Source organism: Epinephelus fuscoguttatus, linkage group LG2 (assembly GCF_011397635.1).
Source record: "Epinephelus fuscoguttatus linkage group LG2, E.fuscoguttatus.final_Chr_v1".
Taxonomy (NCBI): domain Eukaryota; kingdom Metazoa; phylum Chordata; class Actinopteri; order Perciformes; family Serranidae; genus Epinephelus; species Epinephelus fuscoguttatus.
In genome coordinates, this window is record NC_064753.1 from 48350499 (window position 1) to 48372898 (window position 22400).

The 22400-nt window shown below is 43.1% G+C and overlaps 2 protein-coding genes across 2 annotated transcripts; both read left to right on the forward strand.

The window, feature by feature from the left end:
* Positions 1 to 930: 930 nt before the first annotated feature.
* pdcd7 (programmed cell death 7) lies at positions 931 to 4880 on the forward strand. Its single transcript, XM_049562253.1, has 5 exons — positions 931 to 2055; positions 3397 to 3535; positions 3698 to 3928; positions 4019 to 4106; positions 4366 to 4880. Exons 1-5 carry the CDS (start codon positions 1021 to 1023, stop codon positions 4496 to 4498), a joined length of 1626 nt encoding a protein of 541 aa, XP_049418210.1. The 5' UTR covers positions 931 to 1020; the 3' UTR covers positions 4499 to 4880.
* Positions 4881 to 6215: 1335 nt separating this feature from the next.
* Positions 6216 to 20972, forward strand: ubap1lb (ubiquitin associated protein 1-like b). Its single transcript, XM_049562267.1, has 6 exons — positions 6216 to 6337; positions 10317 to 10442; positions 11178 to 11777; positions 13817 to 14026; positions 19731 to 19832; positions 19942 to 20972. The coding sequence occupies exons 2-6, from the start codon at positions 10332 to 10334 to the stop codon at positions 20074 to 20076; spliced, it is 1158 nt and encodes a 385-aa protein (XP_049418224.1). The 5' UTR covers positions 6216 to 6337; positions 10317 to 10331; the 3' UTR covers positions 20077 to 20972.
* Positions 20973 to 22400: the final 1428 nt, after the last annotated feature.

The window sequence follows — 22400 nt, forward strand, 5'->3', positions numbered from 1 at the left end:
AAAGACACAAATCTAACTCCATATATAACATTCATTCACTGTGGAAAAATAGAAAAGCATGTTGGCCGACTTGGATACTTCATTTTAAAGCCGATATCAGCTGATACTTACGACATGCCGAAATTATTGTGCATCCCTATATCAAATAGTCATAAACAGCCCACTGCAGAGTAGCCATCTTGTGGTAAAACATATTAATGATGAGTGCTTATTTTAATCTGTTAGTGATGTTGAAAGGCTCATCTAGTGTTACCTTGATTATGAGGTCAAAGCTGAAATATATTTTGCCACACCAGACAGAGTTGATATTCAAGTTGCTGACCCTTGGCCTAGTAATTTAATTTCAATTCAATTTTCTCACTATCACAAATCACAATTTTCCTCAGAGGGCTTTGCAGCATTAGACATCCCTCTGTCCTTTGGACCCTCACAGGGGATAAGGAAAAACTCCCCAAAAATTACCTTTAATGGGAAAAAAATGGTGGAAACCTCAGGAGGAGCAACTGAGGAGGAATCCCTCTTCCAGGACGGACAGATGTGCAATAAATGTTGTGTGTACAGAACAGATCAGCATAATAAATGCACAGTGATGCATATGACTAAATGATACATTAAGAGAGGGAGAGTCAGAGATAGATGCAGGCGAACAGTAATGACAGTAGCTACAATAAAGTATTAATAACAATAGTATTTTGGTAGTGTACATGTTTTGTGCACATACTAATATATGACAGTATATGCAAGTGACAATTATATCCATAGTATTAGTGTGACTAATAAGAACAGCAGCAGTAAAACACAAAAATGTCAGATTCCTTATTTTGAGTCGTGGCTGCAGTACCAACTTCCGCCACTGCGTGTTGTTGGCAGTGTGACCCACTGAAGGCATTAGAGCTGCCGTAAACAGGAAGAAGAAACAGTCACGTGACGTCAACAAAATATGGCTCCATTGAAGGATTGAAAGAGTGGCTCTACGTGTATGAAGTGAATGTAACTTGTTAGATTATTACAGTACTCGTCATGGACAACAGATATCACCTCGCTCCGTCAGACACGCAGCAGCCTCCTCTCTATAATGGCGGTTATCTGGAGCCACCGTACGCCGCTAACAGACCTCCGCCGACCGGCGCGGCTCATGAACCAACACGTCCGGACCAGAGTGCTCCTCAGTGGGCACCTTCTCAGGGATATGACGGACACCCGTTCGGATTTAATCGCGATTTCCCCGCTCCTGTTCCCGTAGGAGGGGGTTTCGGAGGGCCTCGGTTGCCTCCTCCGTACGGATTTGACCCCTCCGTCCCGCCGCCTCCTTTCGGCTGTCCTCCACCAGGACACTTCCCCAACATGGTGACCCCCCCTCCGATACCCACATACAGCAGCCAGGGAGTCTCAACGTTTCAGACATTTCCCCAGCAGTTTAACCCTCCTCAGCCTGCTCGGTTTGACCTGGACCCCGGGCAGAAACAGCAGCAGGAGTATGAGGACTACTCCGAGGGTGGAGCTCCGTATGGCTGCCCACGGTTCCCCCCGCAGGGTCAGGACCATGACAGGAGTCCGGGACCAACAACTCAACCTGAGGATGAAGCAGCTGTGCAGAGGAGGCAGGATCGACAGTGGCTCGGACGTTTCTTACAAAGCAGAGACAAAACCTCCCCACAGATCCTCCAGCAGGAGCAGCAGACACCCCACAGCTCTGTCCCGGACCTGAGACAGGCTCTGTACCGGGCAGCTCAGCTCGTCTCCCAGCTGGCTCAGTCCTGTGAAACTCTGAGGAACAACCTGGAGGATGAGTCTGTTTGGGCGGACTCGTATTCAGTGGCTTTAAATGTGAAGAGCGAGCTACAGGACAAACTCAGAGTCCTCAGTGACACTGAGAGTTTGGACAGATTAAAAGCTAAATTATCTCGGATTACAAAGACGAGGGCCCGGAGACAGAGAGCCAGGAAACTGCTCCAGATGGAGGAGAAACTGAGAGAGGAGCGAATCACTGAGAAAGAGGCTGCCATTAATAAATGGAGGATGCAGCAGATACATGAGGTGGAGGAGAAGAAGAAGGTAAGGAGGTTACACACATTAAAGGTCCGATATTATGCTCATCTTCAGGATCAAACTTGTATTCTGGGTTTCTACTAGAACATGTTTACATGCTTTAATGTTCAAAACACACATTGTTTCTCATAAAGTCTGCCCGAACACACCTGCAGGCACTGTTTGTCTCTTAAAGTCCTGATCACACAGACAGTATTAGGCAGGTTGCACAACAGGAGGTGCACTGCACTGCCTTTTTTTAACTGAATGCCACTAGGAAGAAAATGCTTGCTGCACCTTATTATTGTTGCCAGGCAACCACCCCTTCACCTCCTTACCCTAACCTTCCCATGTAATCAATCTACCATTTATTTATTTTATTATTTATTGTATGTATCCTGCAGTAATCAGTGTGTAGTTCCTGCCATGTTGAAGCAGAGGGTACTGTCTGTAGCTCTGGTTGAGGGTGAGAGGCTGTCAGCAGATGAACAGAGATCTGTGTGGGTACATGAGACCCTAAAAAAGAGGCTGGATCATGGGGAGTACCACCAGTTGGTCCAGGAGCTTCTCCTCCATCATGGACGTTTACAGGCATATTTTAGGATGACTCAGGGGCAGTTTGACAACCTGCTGTCTATAATCAGGCCGTATAGCTCTGGGTATCCAGCAACCACTTCCACCAGTTTCTCCTCCATTGTTTACCAACTGTAAACTTGTTGTTATGACCACCACAGAAGGCCCGCCTCTCAAATCATCCGATTAGACAATGGGAAAAGAAGCAGAGATGACTTTTCTACTCGGAGTTGAAGTTCTTTGAACTTGAGGAGTTCAGAGCACTCAGGCAAAAACACCAGGCACCTAGAGCACAGAAATATATTTGACATTTTGCATGAATTACTTTTGTGATTCAGCTAAACTTTATCCTGGGGAAACCCTGCTAATGGCATCTAGCCATATAGATATAGTTTTGATTATATTTACTCTGGTGTTTAGAACTGTATCTGTCAGTTTTTGCCCTTATCCAAGAACAATGGAGAGGAAGGGAGTCAGCTTGAGATTTGCAAAGCATCAGTTACCCCTTTTATAACTGTTGACAGGTGATATCTGGGGATTTTTGTTTGAATATTACGGTAAAAGCTTTAAATACGTCCATTTATGCAAATGTATTTCTTTTGTCATATTTGATCAGGGTCCCATACTTTAAAGACTAATGGCTGTACACAGATCATCTCATGCTGGGATGTATAGCTCATTAAGACATCATGACCTGTGAACCACGGTAGCTTTATTTAGTCACAATGAGATAATGAGGGAGGAGTATCAGAAAACAAAAATGAATGGTCAGATTTGTGTCTGTTTCTGCACCAGGAGCGGGAGCTGAAACTGGCCGCAGACTCTGTTCTCTGTGAGGTGAGGAAAAAGCAGGCAGACGTGAAGAGGATGCAGGACATCCTGAGATCTCTGGAGAAACTGCGCAGACTGAGGAAAGAGGCTGCATTGAGGAAAGGTGAGAGTCACTCAGCCGTGCACCTTATTCCCAGTCCCATGATAGCATGTGTGATTATTGGGTGCAACTTCAGATCATAAGGGAAGACACCTGTAGCATGACGCCAACTCTCAAAGATGCACAGCCTGTAGCCTACAGCCTGTAACTGTGTGTGTGTGGCAGGTATCGTCACCCAACCAGAGTGTGACGAGGCGTTCAGCAGCAGACTGGAGCAGCTGAGGAGTGTGATGAAGAAGAGGACGGCGGTTTACTCAGCAGAGGAGAAAGCTCTGATGGTGATGCTGGAAGGAGAGCAGGAGGAGGAGAGGAGGAGAGAGCGGGAGAAACGAGTGAAGAAGGAAAGGGAGAGACACCTGCAGAGGAAACAGAGAGTGAACGCCATGTTGTTTGGAGGTAACACCTCAAACTCCTGTCGACACCAGAGGGGGAACAATAGCTCAACAGCAGTATGACTAAATCACACGTGTGTGTTTTGTTTCTCAGATGAGCTTCCTGCTGATTCTGTTCTGCAGCCCTTCAGAGGATATTACACGCAGGCCGAGCGCTCACTGCACGCTTTACTACAAATCAGGTAAAAAAAAAAAATAGTCACAGTACAGAGTTATGGTAGCCTAAAAGGGACACGAGAAATAAATACAACCCTGATTCCAAACGCTGGGACAATGGGAGTCCAATGATTTTCTAATCCTTGTTTACATATATTCCATTGAGGACCAAAAAATCTGAACTGTCACTTTAAGGCTCACGCATGCTGCTACCATGCAGCCATTGAAGTAAGCTTGAGGATGATGATGTAATTACTCGTTTACTGTAATATGTTTCTCTTTCAGGAGAGAGTGGGATGTGTTTGTGGTTCCAGCAGATCATCCCGACGGTTCTTCGGTTCCTCAGAGCTGGATCCTGCCAGACGCTCCGTCAGACCAGGCCTGGGCCTCTGCTCTGCAGACTGCTGACACTGAGTGAGACAGCTTCTGACTCACTGTATGTACAGTCTACCAGTGCCTGACATCCAACACTAAATCCAAACATACACTGCAGGAGTCTGTGGGAGGACTGTTGGTGTAAAGCCAGCTGAGGAGCGCATGTAAACAAGACCATAAGGAGCAAAGACGTTTGTAGAGCATTTAGAAGTTGTTTGTTCCAAAGCTGTTGACTTGAACAGGAAAAAGAGACAATGAACTTGTGATCTGTTCACTTTGATATCTTTTTCAAGCGATCTGCAGCGTGTTGGCGCTGTCAGACTGTTAATGTCTGATTTAATAAATGATGACAGTGATGAGACGAGAACTGCAGAGGTCACAGAGTGAAATGCTGCTGCTGTCGTGGAGATACTCTGAGTCAATAATAAAATACTGTACGTTTTTAAATCTCTCTGGATGTCTCACTGCTGTTTCCCCAAAACTATCCACAGCATTATGTCGTGTGAGGATGTACTTGTGTAAAAAGGCTTTATGATAAAATGCAGGTAAGATTTTAGTGCAAAATTTAAAAAAAAAAAAAAAGAAAGCAGGCCATGTCATAGTGATAGATCATCTCGTTGAGCTCTGCCATGAGTCATAAATAATCACAACAGATATGAGAGAAGTCTGTCCAGTCATATTTCTGGATCAGGCAGGGCAGCTTTATTTGTAAAACACATGTCACACACCAAGGCGATTCAAAGTGCTTTATAGAGCAATGGAATATAATAAAGTATAGAGATTAACAATAAAAGAGTGAGGAGAAAAAGATATAAAAAGTAAAATAAATTACTAAATGCTTTACAATAAAAAATCCATTAAAAATAGCAAAAATACAGAACAAGAGGTGCAAAGATAAAAATATTATTCAAAATTTTTAAAGTCTTTCAACAGAAAATCCTACACACGGCTCTTGCGCAGCTTCACAATTTATCGGCCCACCTGGACCTTTGTCAAGAGTGTTCAACACCATAATTTCCAACATTGAGCTTAAATAGAAACTGCCCCACCCATTTCACAGGTGTGAGGGAATTAATCAGCTGTGGGTGTGTCTCAATAATTGACGACAGCCTGTGCACCATGTGTCACATATCCCATTAATGAGAGAACAATGGAACAAGAGGAACATGGGGAAAAAACTCAAGCTCCTCACTCAATAAATGTCATGTACGAGATTATTTACAAAAAAGGTTGATCTTATGAATGAACACATCGGCCTGGCAGCTTTCATTAATCATTTAAAATGATCCTATGTTGTATATTCTCATGCTGTGTATCATAAATGGGTCTTGTTGAGATCCCAAAATCCATTACGCCATCTTAATTATGCCATCTCATTATGCCATCTCATCATTTAATCCTTTGGGAGATGAAGTTTGCAGATTAAATATCCAGTAGCCTACACTTGTTCAATGTTTCCACCTCTCTGGCAGAGGAACTTTTTCAGTGCCTCGATATCTAATGTGAATACTGTGACAAACCCAATGTTGGTTTAGGAGTCCGGCATCGGTCCTGCCTTTACACAATAATCACAGAATTATTAATAATCAAAGAACGTTGTGGTAAATTCTTAAAGATGAGAAGGCGTTTGACTCCAGCTGACGTCACATCACAGTGTTTACACAGTTTGCCATCTGTATCCTGCTGCTGTATAATCCCGTCAGACGTCAGGCCTTTACTCTCTGTTGTTGACAGCAGATCAGCTGATGTGGGTTACTGTCAGTCAGTAGATTAGTCTTCCAGGTAGCGCTCCTTTAATGTAACCAGCAGTGTCGGCCTGAGCTTCACACACACCTGAGAGGATCCTGACTGACTGACCGACAGCAGCTCCGAGACAACACAGGTAAGCTGATATTTGATTTATTGTAATATTCAAATATAATTTAAATGGGCAAATAGATTCTACAGCTACTGTAACACAGAAAGATTAGTTAGCAGTACATTTTTTTCATTTTCATTTTTTATTTCAAAGGCAAATTATTACACAGAAAATAACACCAATACAAAATGTTCCCCATTACTCATATATATTGATCAATGCTGGACTTTTCTTTGAGTGAACTGGCAGACAATTGCAAACAAATTTGCAGTCAACGAAGCATCTGAATGTGATAACAATAAACTGGAGTTTCACATGTTATAACACTCACACTGTCTATTCAAACATTTAAAACAGGGGTCCTGCAGATCCTTAAAAAGTCTTAAAAGGCACTGAATTCATTCATCTCACAACAAGATCTTAACTGGTATTAAAGTGTCTTAAATCAGTCTTTCAAAAAACCCTCTTGCATTAACTTTAACTTCTTCTTGTTATTTTTGTCCTTTCAGTTGTGTAAAATTTGTCTTAAATTTCATTCCGAGTAGCATTTAAAAAGTCTTAAATCTAACTTGCCTCAAGTCGTAGAGACATTTTTTTCTGTCATTGCATTGTAAAATCTCAAAATAATTGGTCAGTTTTAAAGTAATAATAATAATTTACTGAATACCTATGGCAGTGACATCAACAAAAAGTCATGTCTTACGTTACAACAAATATTTCTGCAACATTTTCCCCTAACTTTAAGTAATTGATGACAGTTCATGTCTTCTTTTTCCTTCAATTTTGGCTTTTGTGAAATTGGTCTTAAAGTGTTTTCTGAGTGGCGTTCAAAGAAAGGCTTCAAAATATAAAATCCCATTTGTCATTATGTGATATTCATGATAAGTGTTATTTAAAGCACATTTTTGTTACAGAGGAAAAACAAAAGTCAGCAGCACAATTTGATTAAACCCAGTGCATAAAAGTGAATGAAATAAAATTTAAGATTCCAAATACAATAAACACATAAAACAGTGAAAATAAAACTTTTTTTAAATTTAAAGAAGTGCTTTAAAAGATGTTGCAGCTTCTGATCTTGAGAGATTTTAACTATAATGAAAGTTCACAACAAAAGGCTGCAATTTATTTGTTGCAGATTATAAAAATGGGGATAGACATTTGCTCACCAGGATGCACACATTTTCACTCCTCCTGAGTGAAGTGCTGGTCTTAAACTGGTGTGTGTTCAAACTATGGTTTGCCCAGTAGTGTCTGCGTGTTTCTGTCGAGCACGTCAGAGACAGTGTGATGAGCTTACAGAGCATCTGTCCTCTCTGCTGCTGTAAGTCCGGGACCATCTGCTTTCTTGGTGTTTTGGTGTTACTGGAGCAAATGTCTGATTAGCTTTCACAGGACAGCAGGGACGGAGGACGCTGAGCAGATTTACCTCGTGCGCCTTATGGTTTACTCTCAGTCTTACCCAGACGCTGCAGGCAGAGGTGTGAGCGAGCAGACGGGTTTCTGGGAAAGCAGCTTTCAGCTTTTCTCAGTTGGACCAAAGAGAGTAGAGTTTCTCCCGTCAATTGTCAGTGGAAGAGGAGTAGAAGTGCTCCTGGGAAAACTTTATCTCGTTAACGTGACTAAATTTACCACAAAGTCTGAGAGACTTACAGGAGGCCAGAATTAGAAACAATAGAAGTGAGAGACACCATCTTGCTGCAACTAGCTTCAGACAGATAGACAGAATTTATGATCTGTCTTTAACAGTGACAGAAATTCTCCTCTGACAAGGCTCAACAATACACATGATTCACATTCAAAAACACATTTAAAACAAATATAAAAAGGGGACTGTTAAAACAGCAGCTGATAAATGCAGGTCAAAGGTCAGTGTCTATTTCAGATTGTTTAGGGTGGTTATCGCAGAGGGAATGAAGGATTAATTGAAGACGTTTGGGACTTTGTAGCGTCTGCCTGATGGCAGTAACTCGAAGGAGTGGTGGAGAGGATGAGAAGATTCCTCTGTGATCAGGGCGGCTTTCCTTTCACTGAGCAGTTTCCTGTCAAAGGATTGTTTGTGTACATGCAGCACGGGAACGCAGTTTGAACAAAGTATCCATGGAAACACATTGCGGCATCTTCACCTCAAATATGAAACCAGAAGAGTTACAAGTTAAAGGAGAAATTAAAAACAAAGTCTGAGATCAGAATCTGTGGTTAAAATCCATCATTAGAAACAGTTAACTTCAGTGTGCTGCAGCGTCCTCACTGGCCTTATACACAGAGAAGCGTGGCATGAATCAACAATGTACTTTTGTGTAACGCTAAATAAAGTCGGTGAATGTTTGAGTATTAAATCTGCACTGATACCTGATTGCACAAAACATCTTGAGTTAAGATTTTCCTTAAAGTCCTAGTTTAGGTTTCCACAAAATAAAACGAACATTTTAAATGGCATTAAAAAAGTCTTAATGGCACAGACAGTATAGACGAATGGTAAGTGTGCTGTCATCCATAGGGGGCGCTACAAATGGAGGAAGAAAAATACAACAAATTTTTATATTTTACCATTTTTTGCTAATACTATCACTACTGTTATTTAGGGCCACGACAACATAACACACAGCAAGGCCTTTTTTTCTGCATTCCACTTGATCTCTGGGGGAGATAGACGAGTTATTCGACATCATGTGACCCCGAAACACGCTGTATCATTACCATGTCAAAATGACAAAAGCTCTCTGGTGCCCACTCAACCACCACGACACGACTGAGAGGAGTGGATGTGGAGAGATGGGGCATGAAATCAGCAGTAGGAGAGCTCGTCATCGTTAATTCTAAGCAGCCGGTGGCCTCAACAGACAGCTCACAGAGGTTGCATTGATTTACACTGTGAAGCGTTCAGGCTCTATTCAGTAAAAGATAATATTAGGCGTTCTCATGATGTGTTCAATGTAATCTTGTAAAATGTAGTTTTGGGTGGAAGGGGGAGGCTCGCAGAGGGCACTAAATGTGCAAGGGTATGGAGTTAGATTTGTGTCTTTATTACATGTGAGAAAATAAATGATATGAGAGAAAAAAAATATGTGAGAGAAAAAGTTTTCACACTGATCGCAAAAAATAATAATATTTGAGACTAAAAAAAGTTTTGAGAGAAAGTATTTTGTCATGAAATATAAAAAAAAATAATTTGAGATTTAAAAAATGATTTCCGAGAAAAAAAAACTCTCAAATATTATTTTTTTGCTATCAGTGTGAAAACATTTTCTCTCAAAAAAAACTGTTTCTCTCAAAACATTTTTCTTCTCTCTCTCAAAACCTTTGCTCTCGTGTCAGGATTTTGCTTTTGCTGCAAAAATAATGTCATGGGCAGGGCCACGTTCCTACTGGCTAGTCTCAGTCGAATTGACAGCTGGGTGAGGATCGTCTTGGGAGTCGAATTCAAGTGAATCATTCATCCACCATGGTCGATTCACCGGCATAGTTGCGCTGCGTTATTTGGGAGCGGAGACTCAGACACAGATGATGAATGATAGCAAAAAAAATAATATTGGAGAGTAAAAAACAGTTTTTTGAGAGAGAGGTTTGTTTTTTTTTTCTCAGAAATCATTTTTTAAATCTCAAATTCTTTTTTTATATTCCATGACAAAATACTTTCTCTCATATTTTTTTTTCTGTCATATCATTTATTTTCTCGCATGTAATAAAGACACAAATATAACTCCATACAAGGGCCCCCATTGGCTCACTTTAAATCAACGTTATAAAGTGTGTTCAGAAGAAAAACAAGAGAAAGCAGCACAGTTTGATTAAACCCAGTAAATAAAAGTACAGTGAATAAAATACGATTACACAAATACAATGAAACAAGGTAAAACTTTTGCTTTAAGTTGCAGAAACCCTGATGTCAGTGTGTGTAGTTCATGTGCCTGCACTGGGGTGTTGGTGACTGTATTAAGAATCAAAAGTCTGTGTGTGTGTGTGTGTGTGTGTGTGTGTGTGTGTGTGTGTGTGTGTGTTGCAGTGTGCACTGAGTGGGATGGAAGGCGTACCTCTGAAGATGCCACAGGGTGCCTCACAGGAAGTCAAAGAAGACGTTAAAGTTGTTGTTGTTGTCCCTGATTATCTCACCATACTGCGGGACACAGAGGTGAGTGTGCTTTCCTCTTTGTCTGAATGTGCACACAGACTCACCTGTGTGTTTCTCCTGCTGCTGTCTCTCCTACAACCACACACCTGCTCAAATTGTGTTGTGTTTTCCTTCACGCTTTCTTGTGTACAGTGATACGGTTGATGGGAAAGAAAATAGTTCCTACGTGAAACTGCTCACAACAAGGTTTGTGGATTATCTCGAGTAATCAGGTCATGATTAGAGTTTTTAGGGTTAACCACCAGAGTGGCGGAAAATGTAAAAGTTTGGTCTTATGTGCAGCCAGAGGAGAGGCCTTGATGTTATTTTAAGCTACACTTCATCAACCTCTGTCAGCAATAGCATGCTAACGTGCTATGTTGGCTTTAAGCTCAAAGTACAGCTCATTTATTTTTAGCTGTGATTGCAGTGTAGCTCAAGGGATGGCAATGTCCGTCTGTCTGTCCTCCACTCTGGTCCAGACTGAGACATGTCGTCGGGTACTGGATGGATTGTGATGAAATGTGGTTCATTATTCATGTTCCCCTCAGGATGAAATAACTAAAGTGACCCCCTGGCTTTTTATCTAGACTTATGATTGTTCATCATGAACCGGTGTTGAGACGTCCAATGCGATTCCTGGAGTGGAGCCACCATGCTGATGTAGCGAGTGTTTAGGACATGTGACTAGAGAGAAGAGAAAGTTTCAGAGTAGCGGGTCGTTCGTCACTAACATGTTGTTTGTCCATGTTACAGTATGAGTTCAGTCTGGAGAAGTGGGTGCTAACCGGGCTCCAGAGCGGCTTCACCAGTCAGCAACGCCCTCAGCTCTCCTCCTCTTCATCAGGACTGCAGCCATCTTGCCCGCCATACTGGATGATGTTCAGCAGCCCGCAGCAGAGCCGCCTGGCCAGCCGCCACTGCTCCGACTTCTGGGAGCCCAATCCTCGACAGCGCTCCTACAGCCTCAACCCTGCTGTCCTGCGCGCCAAGTTGGCCATCTCCGACTCTGAGGATGATGGAGAGAGCGCCGCAGAGAAAGCCAAGTCATGTTTGTCGGTGAAAGCCAGCTCTGGTGGAGAACGTCCTGCTGCTTTGTGTCAGCGTGCTCAGAGGACAGCACAGAGAGCCTTCGTCCCCGACCTCCTGAACCCTCCGACCTGCCTCAGCAGCCTGCCACACCAGCGCAGGAAGAACCTACGACAATGCTCGCTGTCGGTGCTGGACACGCCCAAACACCACGAGCCCAACACAGACAGCCAATCCAAGAGCCCGTCCCCACATAGGACCCCCACCACCAGAGCCAACACAGTCGACAGGCTCCCGTGCATCAACGACCACAACAACAGATACACAGTAAGAGCATAACATTTAAACATTAGAGAACAATCACATGTGTTAAAAGAATGCATCACACCCAGCAACAGGGTCGACCACATCCTTTTTATAAATGTCAAATTTCTGTCCTCTCCTTGCTCAGAGTTGCTTTGAGAACCTTCCTAAATCATTCCTAAAGGCCCTGACACACCAAGCCGACGGTTGGCCATCGGTCAAAGTCGGGCTGTCGGTGAGCGTCTGTTGGCCTAGTTTTTGCAGTGTGTCCTGCACTGTCGGCACTTCGGCATCGGAGGCTTTTTGTCCGATTGAGCATGTTGAATCTGTGGCGGAGCTTGTCAGTGAGAGAGATCACTCTGATTGGCTGTTCAGGTTTTATTTCGAGTAAATCTGCCTGTAGTGAAACCGGGGCTAACCGGTGCTTCCTCCTCAGGCTCCACTTCACTCAGCTGCCCCACAGACCCGCTGCTTCTTCTCACTTTAACCTGAATAACAAACCGGAGCTAGCTGCGAGGCTAGCGGAGCGTTAGCCACAGCATGACCGGAGGGAAGCACAGCCAGTTAGTGTCCGCTAGCTTCCCAGCTAGCCCCGGCTCTCCGTTTGGATCCAACCGGAGCACCGAGCCCTGGTTCGTTATTCAGGTTAAAGTGGGAAGAAGCAGCGGGTTTATCGGGCAGCTGAGTGAAGTGGAGCCTGCGGAGGAAACACCGGGACCGTCTGGATGTAATAGTCCGTGGAGGTGCTCCGGTGCTCAGATAGGAAACCCCTCGGCTGACAGGATGTACCACTCTCTCACTCTGCTACTTTGTTTATCTCATGCATTCCTCGGACTTCCGGTTTCCCCTTTTGCGTTATTTCCTCTCACGCAGGCGCAGAACGTACGTGCCACTTGGCCGTCGGATGTAGCCTGTGTAGTGTGTTCAAATGCAACTGACACAGGGCGACGTGAGGCGATGTAGACGACGCAACAGTTGGCTTTCGTCGCCGCAAGTTCTTTGATGTCGGTTTGGTGTGTCAGCACCTTTAAGCTCGGACTCCTTACTAAAACATTTTAGATTAAGTGATGAGCTCTCCGAGAATATTCTCAGAATGTTTGTGAATAAGGCTCCTGGTAGTGTTTGAGGGTTTTTAAATCCTTTTCTCTGAAAACAGCTGCTATGAGAGCCGAGAGAGTGAAACAAAATAGTGACATCGTGGGTCAGACAACTGAACAATGAGCTAAAAGATGCTAAAATTCTCTGCTGAAATAAGAGTCAGGTGATTTTGGGTTCATCAGTCACTGCGAGCAACACTTTTCACGCATTTATTCACACATTGATAATATTAAAACATTTATAAGGGCAACTTCAACACTGAAAGCCAGCGCCTTTACTTCCAAGTGACTGTTTCACTCAAAACACCTGTCATATTGTTACACAGGATGTGACCTAATGTTTGAATGACCATGCTGTCACCATGTTAGGTCACCATGTAGTCACATGAGTGAGAGTTTTTAGTGCAGCTCAGTGAAAGCTGCAGTATAGTTAGCCCTTCACTCTGGTCTGCAGGAGCAGACTATGAATACAGCCTAAAGCTTCTGCTGAGCCCTACTATAAATCTCCACACATAAGCCAGAGACAGACAGCGCTCACTGTAGCACTGCACACACCCTCGCTGCCCAACACAGCAGAATTAGTTTGACAGTATTTATAGTCAACGTGCTGATGAGTGACTCTTTAAATGGCCTTTAATTCAGCTTATGAATGTCAACACTGTTTGCTGGAAGAGGAAATCAATCCGAACCATTTTTTCCGTTCACATTTCCAAAATATTTCCATGAGATCTGCACTATAAAAATAGACTGTGTAAAGTCCACTCCCTGAATCCAGCCAGGTTAAAAGAGGTTCATCAGGATTAGCGGGAGGAAGTCCTCTGAAAATGTCTTTCTCAGCAAAGCTGCATCTCAGGTCAAAGCTGCTGTCAGCATTACAGATTCAATATGACTGCTGTCTTCATCCTCGCTGCCTGCTTCTCTCCTGTAAACACACCCACTCACTACACACTCTTGTTTGTTTCCTAGAAGTCTCTCAGCCCAGACTCCTGTAGAAACCCATCCATGACCTCAGCCGCCCCGGGTCTCCCCTCCTCTGGTTCGGACTCATCAGTTGAACTCCTGTCAGCTCTGAGCCTGGAGGAGAGAGAGCTGCTGGCCGCCATCACTGCCCGGGGTTACCCCCTCCGTACTGCCATCATCGCCCTGCAGAAGACGGGCCGGCAGACCCCAGAGCAGGTCAGTCAGTGGTGCACACAGTGAGACCTTTGACTTTCTCTCCTTCCCCCTTACACTGACTCTGGATCAGGTCACACACAGTAAGAACTTCACTCATGATCATCTCGGGTCTGACAGCAGATGTTGGAGTGTTGGTGACTCTGATCCTGGAGTGCGGCTGTTTACTTCCTGACTTCACCTTCCCCTCTGACCTCAGTGTCGGTTTTTCACCCTTAAGTTTGTTACTTCACTTTTCATAGTTAGTGTTACACTTATAAAATGCCCAAGGAATCATTCCTAAAACCCAGAAATGAGTCCGCATTTTATCACGTCCAGATCCCTCATCTCGAAGTCGATGTTTCTTTTTGGGTTAGGTGTGCAGTTAACACAAGCTTAAAGCTCCAGTAGGCAACATTGTTTTGGTATAATTGAGTAAAAATGTTATAATATCCTCTAAGCATAATGTAAATCAGGTGGTCTGAGACAAACAGTAGGTTTCTGCACCTCACCATGGCTCTGTGTTCAACCTCTAAAGAATCAGTATCGTGCCGATGTGCATCAACCAATCAAAGGTCAGCTCAGACCACTGCGTTCCTATTGGCTGTTCTACTGCATATGCGCATTCCCGTGCCGCCGGTAGAAGGGGACAGCAAGCGGCAATGGCAAACAGTGCACCAGGTAAAATAGCTATTCCAGCACTGGCTACAACTGCCTACACGGCTAAACAACCCAAAAAAAGAAAGACAGAACTTGGTTCCCCGGAGCCCCGGAGGGAGGGGAAGGGTGAGGTGGGGCCGGGCCCGGCCGGAGGGCGCAAGGGTTGGCCGTGGGAGCGGAGCCGAGGGCTCTTCGCAGAGAGGGAGAGCCAAGCCTTGGGGGTATGTGCGGGGCGGGCTGCTGCGCGGTGAGGGAGAGCCGAGGCTCCCAGAGAGGGAGAAATAGAACCAAGTAGGATAAAATACTCGTGTGCTCGTCTGGTAGGAGGGGCTCAGGGCGGAGACGAACGAAACCTAACTCAGATGAGACTCAAAAATAACCGTTTTCAGGCTTTCTACCTACTGCAGCTTTAAGAGACATTCACATTTTGTCCTAAGACATAACATATGTCAGGTAATATCCCACTAGTGAATTGTGGAGGTTTTATGTGTTTTAAAAAAGACTATGAAACTACAGAACGTCATCACACCTGAACACAGCTCTATAGCCATGCTGTGGTGTTGATTTGAGTCAGGCAACCACAGTGTAGTTCGTTTATGACCTAATGTTACCTTTTTACTTCTGTTTATTACATTTAGGCTTAAAAAATCATACAAGCAATGTTCATTTGTGAAGATAATCTTGCTGAACTTGACGCTCACCTCTGTGTCGGCCTACAGAAAAACCTCAACCCTGGAGCACTGTATTGTTTCTACTATCTACTGTTCATTTTTGTATAAAGTGTTGTTGATTAGTTTGATGATCACCTCAGTGTCTTCAATAATTGTTTCCACTGTTAGTCACTCAGTGTAGCCAGGGTTGCCAACTTTGGTCAGAGGGCCGGAGTGAGATTTTACCTTGTGACGTAATATCTGCTTGTACATGCGTGGTCATGAACATATGTGGACATGGCGGCACATATTTTTTTTACCGTAAAAGAGTTAATATGCACATGTGGCAAACCGAAGAAATGAGTGTACGTTTACATATTCATATCAAAAGGCCTAAGCCCCACATATGTCCATAGATGCTCAATATTTGTTTTACGGCGCAGATCAAGATCAATTTCATCAATCTGATGGCAGTATTGATCATCTGCTTCAAACATCCAGTAATATGTGACAAAAAGAAAGATTTCAAGGGGTGTTCGGGGGAAAATTCACGAGGCAAAATCCTATTTTCATGCAATTTTATACAGAAATAGATCAATTCAAGGATTTTCACTGACCTGTGTACATTAATGCATATTATGTTCAAATTCACAAAGGTTTCATTACACAGTTAAATGTAAATTTGTCGGGAATTTGCTTACCTTGGTACAATTCCCACCAGCAATGTATCAACGACAGGCAACTTCCACGTTATTTTCTTTGTAAGCCAATAGGCAACAAGTGTAGGAGACATGGGGAAGGACAAAGTAGCATGAAGTTCAGGGTAGCCCCACGAGACCTAAGCTTGCTTTCTGAGAGTAGTATGCGGTCCGGTCAAGCCACACAATGAGCTGGACGTAAAAAAAAAAAAAAAAAAAGAGAGAATGACATCGATGGTGAAAGAGTGACAGTCACGCCAGATGTGTGAGAGTTGGCAGCCCTGGTGTAGCACCAATATTAGCCTGATTTTCAGGGCTAAGCTAACTTTAGGTTGCTGTAGCTGTCTTTTACACTCTGTGCTTTGAAGACCTGCTAAAATTATTAAAGTGACTGATGTGCACTGTCTTGTGAGAGGGAGCAGTAAAGCTTCACAGAGCTCGATACCCTAATAAACCTGATGGCGCTTTTCTGCACTTTAGTAGCCAGCTAGCTGACCAGCTAACATCAGCATTAAGTTTATCAGTCACAGCACCCTCTCAGTGACTTTAACTCCAATAAAGCCTCCAATAACTCAGTGAGAGGTCATGAAGAACAAACAAACTGAAATGGTGTGTGGTGGTGTATTTTTCTGCAGAGACTGTATTTTCTTATTTTCTTCTTATCCTCTGTGTTTGGGACAGTTATGAGTGTGTACCCCCACAATGCTCGGGGCTTTATGAAAAGGAACTGAGCAGGTGCCAGACTGTAAGCAGCAGGGTGAGGTGAAATGCCAAATGAGAGTGAATCTGGGACTGGCTTTTACTTTCACTTTAACTAGTGAATGTGTTTCCAAACAGTAATCGCCAATTCTGCAGAGTATACCTTTAAACTGGAATTTGAATACTGTGCACCTGTTGTGTAAAACTGTAAAAACACTGCAGCTATTGTGCATTTGTGGACATATTGATAGAAACACTACAGCTAAGCTTTAAGCCTCAGAGTGGAGAACATCATACAGTGTCGTATTCATCCTGCATTATAGTACGGAGAGGGTGGAGCTCGTCTCTTTTTCTGTGGTGGTGGGAAATAACCAGACTGTAAAAACTCACAGCAACACGTGTGACCTCAGCAGGAATTATGTTATTGTGAACTGTCACTGCAAAGAAAAAAGAAATATGGTTTTCATTTCTTCATTTTGGTTATTTAAAAAACAACAGGTGCACAAGGTTATATACAGGGCCTTCTACATATGTTCTCTACAGCTTAACAGCAGAAAAGATGCACCAACTAACCAACTGGAGGTGGCAATGAAACCAAAACACAGTATACTAAGCCACTTTAAGCCTCTGTAAAAATAGACCCCAGAGTTTCCACCGCCTGCTCTGTGTGTTTTCCCATAACCTCCCCTCAGAGTAAATCACGAGCTACAGCACAGGGCTGATGGGAAAGCCAGGACAGGGGGACATGGACAGGAGAGAGGGACATGGACGGACACACTGGGTGACTTACTAATATTCAGCGTAGTCTCATAGAAATACATGAAGTGGACACAAAGTCTTAACAACACATTATGTGGTGGTGGGCATCAAAATTATGTGCTAGCAACACGTGGATCTTTTGTTGGGGACACATGGATTAAATTAATGAGTGAGGAAGTTCGCACAGGATGAGTCAAACAAACATGGACTTTCAACCAGGAGACTGCTGTCTGTGCCCCGAGTGAAACCAAAACATAGCTGTGTGATTTTACAGACTTAACATAACTATGCAAAATAGTTTATGTACTAGGTACTTTACATACCATGCAAAGTACATAATTTTATGACACTTTTGTCCCATATGTAGTAATTTCTTTTGTTCCCCTAACCGAACCACGCGCACTAAAACTGCAACATTCAAAAAAGACTTTGCGTTGGCATTGTTTTCATGTTGCCAGCTTGTAATTTTAACACATTTTGTGCTCACTGCCACATAACGTTGTTAATAGGTTGTGTCTAGCTCACAGAGTTCTGTGGGACTGTGTTGTAATATTTGCTTGTTATAATTCTGGTACAATTTAACCCTTTGAATTAGAGGTCCCATGTTGTGAATAGTGAAATTTTCACAAAAAATAAAGCAGGTGTAGGTGCAGTTTAAATACTGTGAATGTATCAAGACGCTCAGTCCACAGAGAAATCCGCTCAGTTCATATTCAGATACTGTACCTTTAAATGAGCAGCCAGGATTTCTGTGAATTTGTGATGTCACAGCTATGCTATGTAGACCGTATGAAGCATAAACATCCTAACTGGGTGCTTTTGTATTTCTCTCTGGAATGTTTTGCAGCCACAGCATTTTTCTGTTGTTATAGCGCCACCCAGTTGCCAATTAGAGTTAAATTTCTCCAGTCACCTTGAGGCGTCCTGTTCTACATATCTACCAAGTTTAGTAAAAATCCATATGGCGGTTAGGCCTAGATAAGAAATGAGCTCTCTAGCGCCCCCATTTTGTTTGATGGGCTCAATAATGGAGGGGTCCCCTCAGATTATGTGTGGTCATATGCCTACAAAGTTGTGTGGTGATGGGTGAAACCCTTGAGATGTTATACACCTTTATGTGATGAGCCACGCCCTCCGCAATATTCATTGCCTTATAAAAGCTCAGTTTTAGTAAGTTTTCCAACTTTTGCCAAGAGGGAACTTTAGATATTGCTCCCTAGATTATGTTCACCCAGTTTCATGCAGATCGCTCAAACTTCCTAGGAAGAGATCCATTTGAAGTGTTTTTCAAAAAATTCAAAATGGTGGAAAATCTATATAAGTGGAAGTTATGGGTTCTTGAGGCAAATTTGTTCCTCATGAGGAGAGGCATCTCTGTGCAAAGTTTCATGTCTCTACGACATACGGGGCATGAGATATGCCCATTCAAAGTCTGACATTTCAATGGGTTGCTATAGCGCCCTCCTTTGGCCAATTGATGTAATATTGCTTCATTGGCATCCTCCCATGACCCTCTACCACTGTGCCAAATTTCACATGGATTGACCAAGTCAGTGAGGAGAAAAACGTGGAACAGACACACACACACACACACACACACACACACACACACACACACACACAGAGTTTTCGTCATTATATAGTCAGATGGGACCTTTAAATTCCACTTAAGCAGCTTTATTACAAAAGAAGCTAATATGCTGTATTTGCTAAGACTGAAGTTACGTGAAAAGAAATCTTAACACAGTGTGGTTTGATTTTACTGTGACTCACTGGAATGTTTAATGGTTTAACAAGGTTTGCAGTCTGATTTCAGATCAGCTCCTGTTAACCCTCATTCCCTCAGTCTGTCAGTCAACAGGAGCAGATGTGGCAGCTGGTAAATCAGTGTAAGAAGAGTTCATCAGCGGGGAAAGAGCTAATGACTTAATGAGCGTATTACTGAGCCTCATGCTGGTCAGTCGGGTCACTTTGCTCTCACACAGATTGTGTTTCACTGTGCTGATGTCAAGGCGTGTTTGATTGAGCCTCTGCTGCTGTGCTGTCCCCGGTGCCTTCACTGACATTTTCCATGCAGCGGTATGTCGGAGGACTCATGGTGGTTTGTTGATACAGACAACGGGTAAAGATACTAAAGATACTACCTGTGGAAAAACATCCACAGGTTTAGACTGTTATAATGAGATTATTATAAACAGATAACAAGCTTTGACCAGGTGACAGTGGCCAGATGAATGAATATTCCCGTGTGTGTGTTTGCAGATCTTGAGTTACCTGGTGGCGTGTGACCATCTGTGTCAGCTGGGTTATGACACAGTCCTGGTCGAAGAGGCTCTGGAGATGTTTCAAAACTGTGAGACAAAGGTAAGACACGCAGAGAGCTACAACACCACATGAGTCTTCACACTTTTCCTTTAATAGTCAGTTTTATTGAGTAAATTGTATAAAAGAATGATGATGTCTTCCTCTCAAGGCGGAGGAGTTCCTTCATCTGCTGAATCAGTTCAACGAGATGGGCTTCCAGCAGAACGCCATCAAAGAAGTGCTGCTGGTCCATGAAAACCACCGAGAACGGGCGCTGGAGGAGCTGATGATGCGTGTGGCGTGATGGCAGATCAACACACACACACACTTTACATAACTCAGCTGCAACTTAAAATACTGCAAAATATGAAACCCATGTTGATACGACGCGGAGAGAACGAGTCAACAAAGATTATTGTAGCTGAAGATGGACGTGGCCTTCACCAAGGAAAAGTATATTGTTGATACATTACTTTATACGAATGATGATGATGATGTGCCCATATTGCACATTTTTATTCCTGTTAATTAAAGGTATACTATGCAGGAATTGTCAGTTACTGTTACAGCTTATATGCGCACTACAAACTGTTGTAGGAACGTTACATTTGTTGTTCAAAAAAACAATACTTCAGCAAGCGAACTTATCTGACTGCCGGCAAACAGGCCGCATCGCTCTTCATCTCCATCCTCTGCTTCATTGCTCGCCAGAGGAAGTAACGTCAACCCCAGATTCACTCTTGTTTTGTAACAAGCTTTGCCGTTTTGCCTCGCCACATTTGCTTATTTCGTCACTGCGTTAGACTTGAGATGGGATCACTCCAGACGTGATGCAGTGATCCACGACCTAAGATAAAATAAACCCTTTTTGTGCAATATAGTTTTGCTAGTTGTGCACTTTTAACTCCGTGGCTCACGTGGTCACTTTGTCTTTTTGTTTTCTTTCTCGTTGTATAACACCCTCGTGAAGCACTTTGTGACCTAGCGATATAAATAAATTTTACTTTGCCAACCAGTGTGCTTGAAAGCTTCACTGCTTCATGAAGCTTTATCTGGCCATCACTAGTGAAAACAACATTAGCCATCATGACGCTATCGCAGCTGGTAATGAAGATAAATACACCGCCTCATGCTTCTAGTGTGTCGTAAGTAATGACTGAGAGGGATTAAGTTTGTATGAGTCTGTGCTTTGCTTTTTTGTAGGACAAATTCTGCATGGTATACTTTTAAAATGTTGTTATATTGTATTCATGATGTCTCTGAGAGTAACTAAACTTGTGTTATCTTTGTGACAGTCTCAAGTGATCTGAGTAGTTGTAACTGTGACAGACTTATTAAAGAAGTATCATGAACTTCCACAGAGGCAGGTTTTTTTCTTTAACTTTCATGTGTCAGCATGATCGCTAACTGCAGGTCTCTATTTTTACTCTACTCTTTTTTCCCTCTGTGTTCTGGCCTTATTTAACCTCATTTCCTCCGATGAAGCCATCTGGGAAACAAACTCTCCTCATACAAGACTTGTTTTCTCTGAAAACAGGAGTGAGGTCCATCAGGGACTTGTTCCCACAAACAGAGAGCTTTGATAAGCAGCACAACGTATTCTCATTTATTCACTTTAACTTCTCCAAAACAACCCCGCTGGTCACTGAAGCATGATTCCATTATTTTTGTAGTTTTGTTTGTTGTTTCTGTCAGTTACCAAATTATTGCTGCAAAGATGGTGTCATGGTGGTCACGACAACAAGTTTACAGTTGGTGAACAATGGAGGAGAAACTGGTGGTAGTGCTTGCTGGAGCTATACGACTTTACAAACCGCAGTTGCCACGATCTCAATAGAAAACAGCAGGCGTGGAAGCAGATAAGTGCGGGACTTGAAACGACCATCATGGAGGCAAATCTCCTGGACCAACTGGTGGTACTCCCCATGACCCACGATCTTTTGGGTCTCATGTACCCACACAGATCTCTGTTTACCTGCTGTCAGCCTCTGCAGACAGTACCCCACATTTTAGGAACTAGATACTGATTAATGTGAAATAAATGAACGGTAGATTGATTAAACAGAAAGGTTAGGGTGAGGAGGTGATTGGGTGGTTGCCTGGCAACAATAAAAAGGCGCAGCAAGTGTTTTTTTACTAGTGGCATTCAATAAAAAGAAAAAAGAAATGCTTTCTGTGTGACTGGGGCCCAAGATGACAGTGTCTGTATCTGGGTTATTTTGCCTTCATTTTTGTACTGTTGGAGGCGTGTCCTCCATCTTTATATAGAATCTATGGTGGTGCGCAGTGCAGAGCGGCCATGGCTAACGTTCATTAACAAGTGGAGACCAGAGGGTGGGTGGTAGGCACTGTGTTTCTGCATGTTAACATGGCTAGCCAGCTGTAAGTAAAGCCAAGAGAGAATAAAATAAAAGGCAAAGCATTTACATCAGGAGTGATTAAAATTTTACCGCCTCTAAATGAACAGCACTTTGAAATGCTAAAGCTCAACGAGTCAGTGGAGCACCGCACTTTAAAGAGAAGCCTCTTGTATTTCATGTCATTTTGTGTTTTTTCTTTTCTAAAAAAATGAACCGATTACTTACTGAGCAAAATCAACCAAAACTGACATCAGTTCAGGCAATCATT

Excerpts from the sequence above, each read along its gene's own strand:
- ubap1lb (XM_049562267.1), top strand. The coding sequence starts at position 10,332 with ATGGAAGGCGTACCTCTGAAGATGCCACAGGGTGCCTCACAGGAAGTC. Across the intron at positions 10,443-11,177 it reads CCATACTGCGGGACACAGAG|TATGAGTTCAGTCTGGAGAA; the intron begins GTGAGTGTGCTT and ends TCCATGTTACAG. Across the intron at positions 11,778-13,816 it reads ACCACAACAACAGATACACA|AAGTCTCTCAGCCCAGACTC; the intron begins GTAAGAGCATAA and ends TTTGTTTCCTAG.
- pdcd7 (XM_049562253.1), top strand. The coding sequence starts at position 1,021 with ATGGACAACAGATATCACCTCGCTCCGTCAGACACGCAGCAGCCTCCT. Across the intron at positions 3,536-3,697 it reads AGAGGCTGCATTGAGGAAAG|GTATCGTCACCCAACCAGAG; the intron begins GTGAGAGTCACT and ends TGTGTGTGGCAG. Across the intron at positions 4,107-4,365 it reads CACGCTTTACTACAAATCAG|GAGAGAGTGGGATGTGTTTG; the intron begins GTAAAAAAAAAA and ends TTTCTCTTTCAG.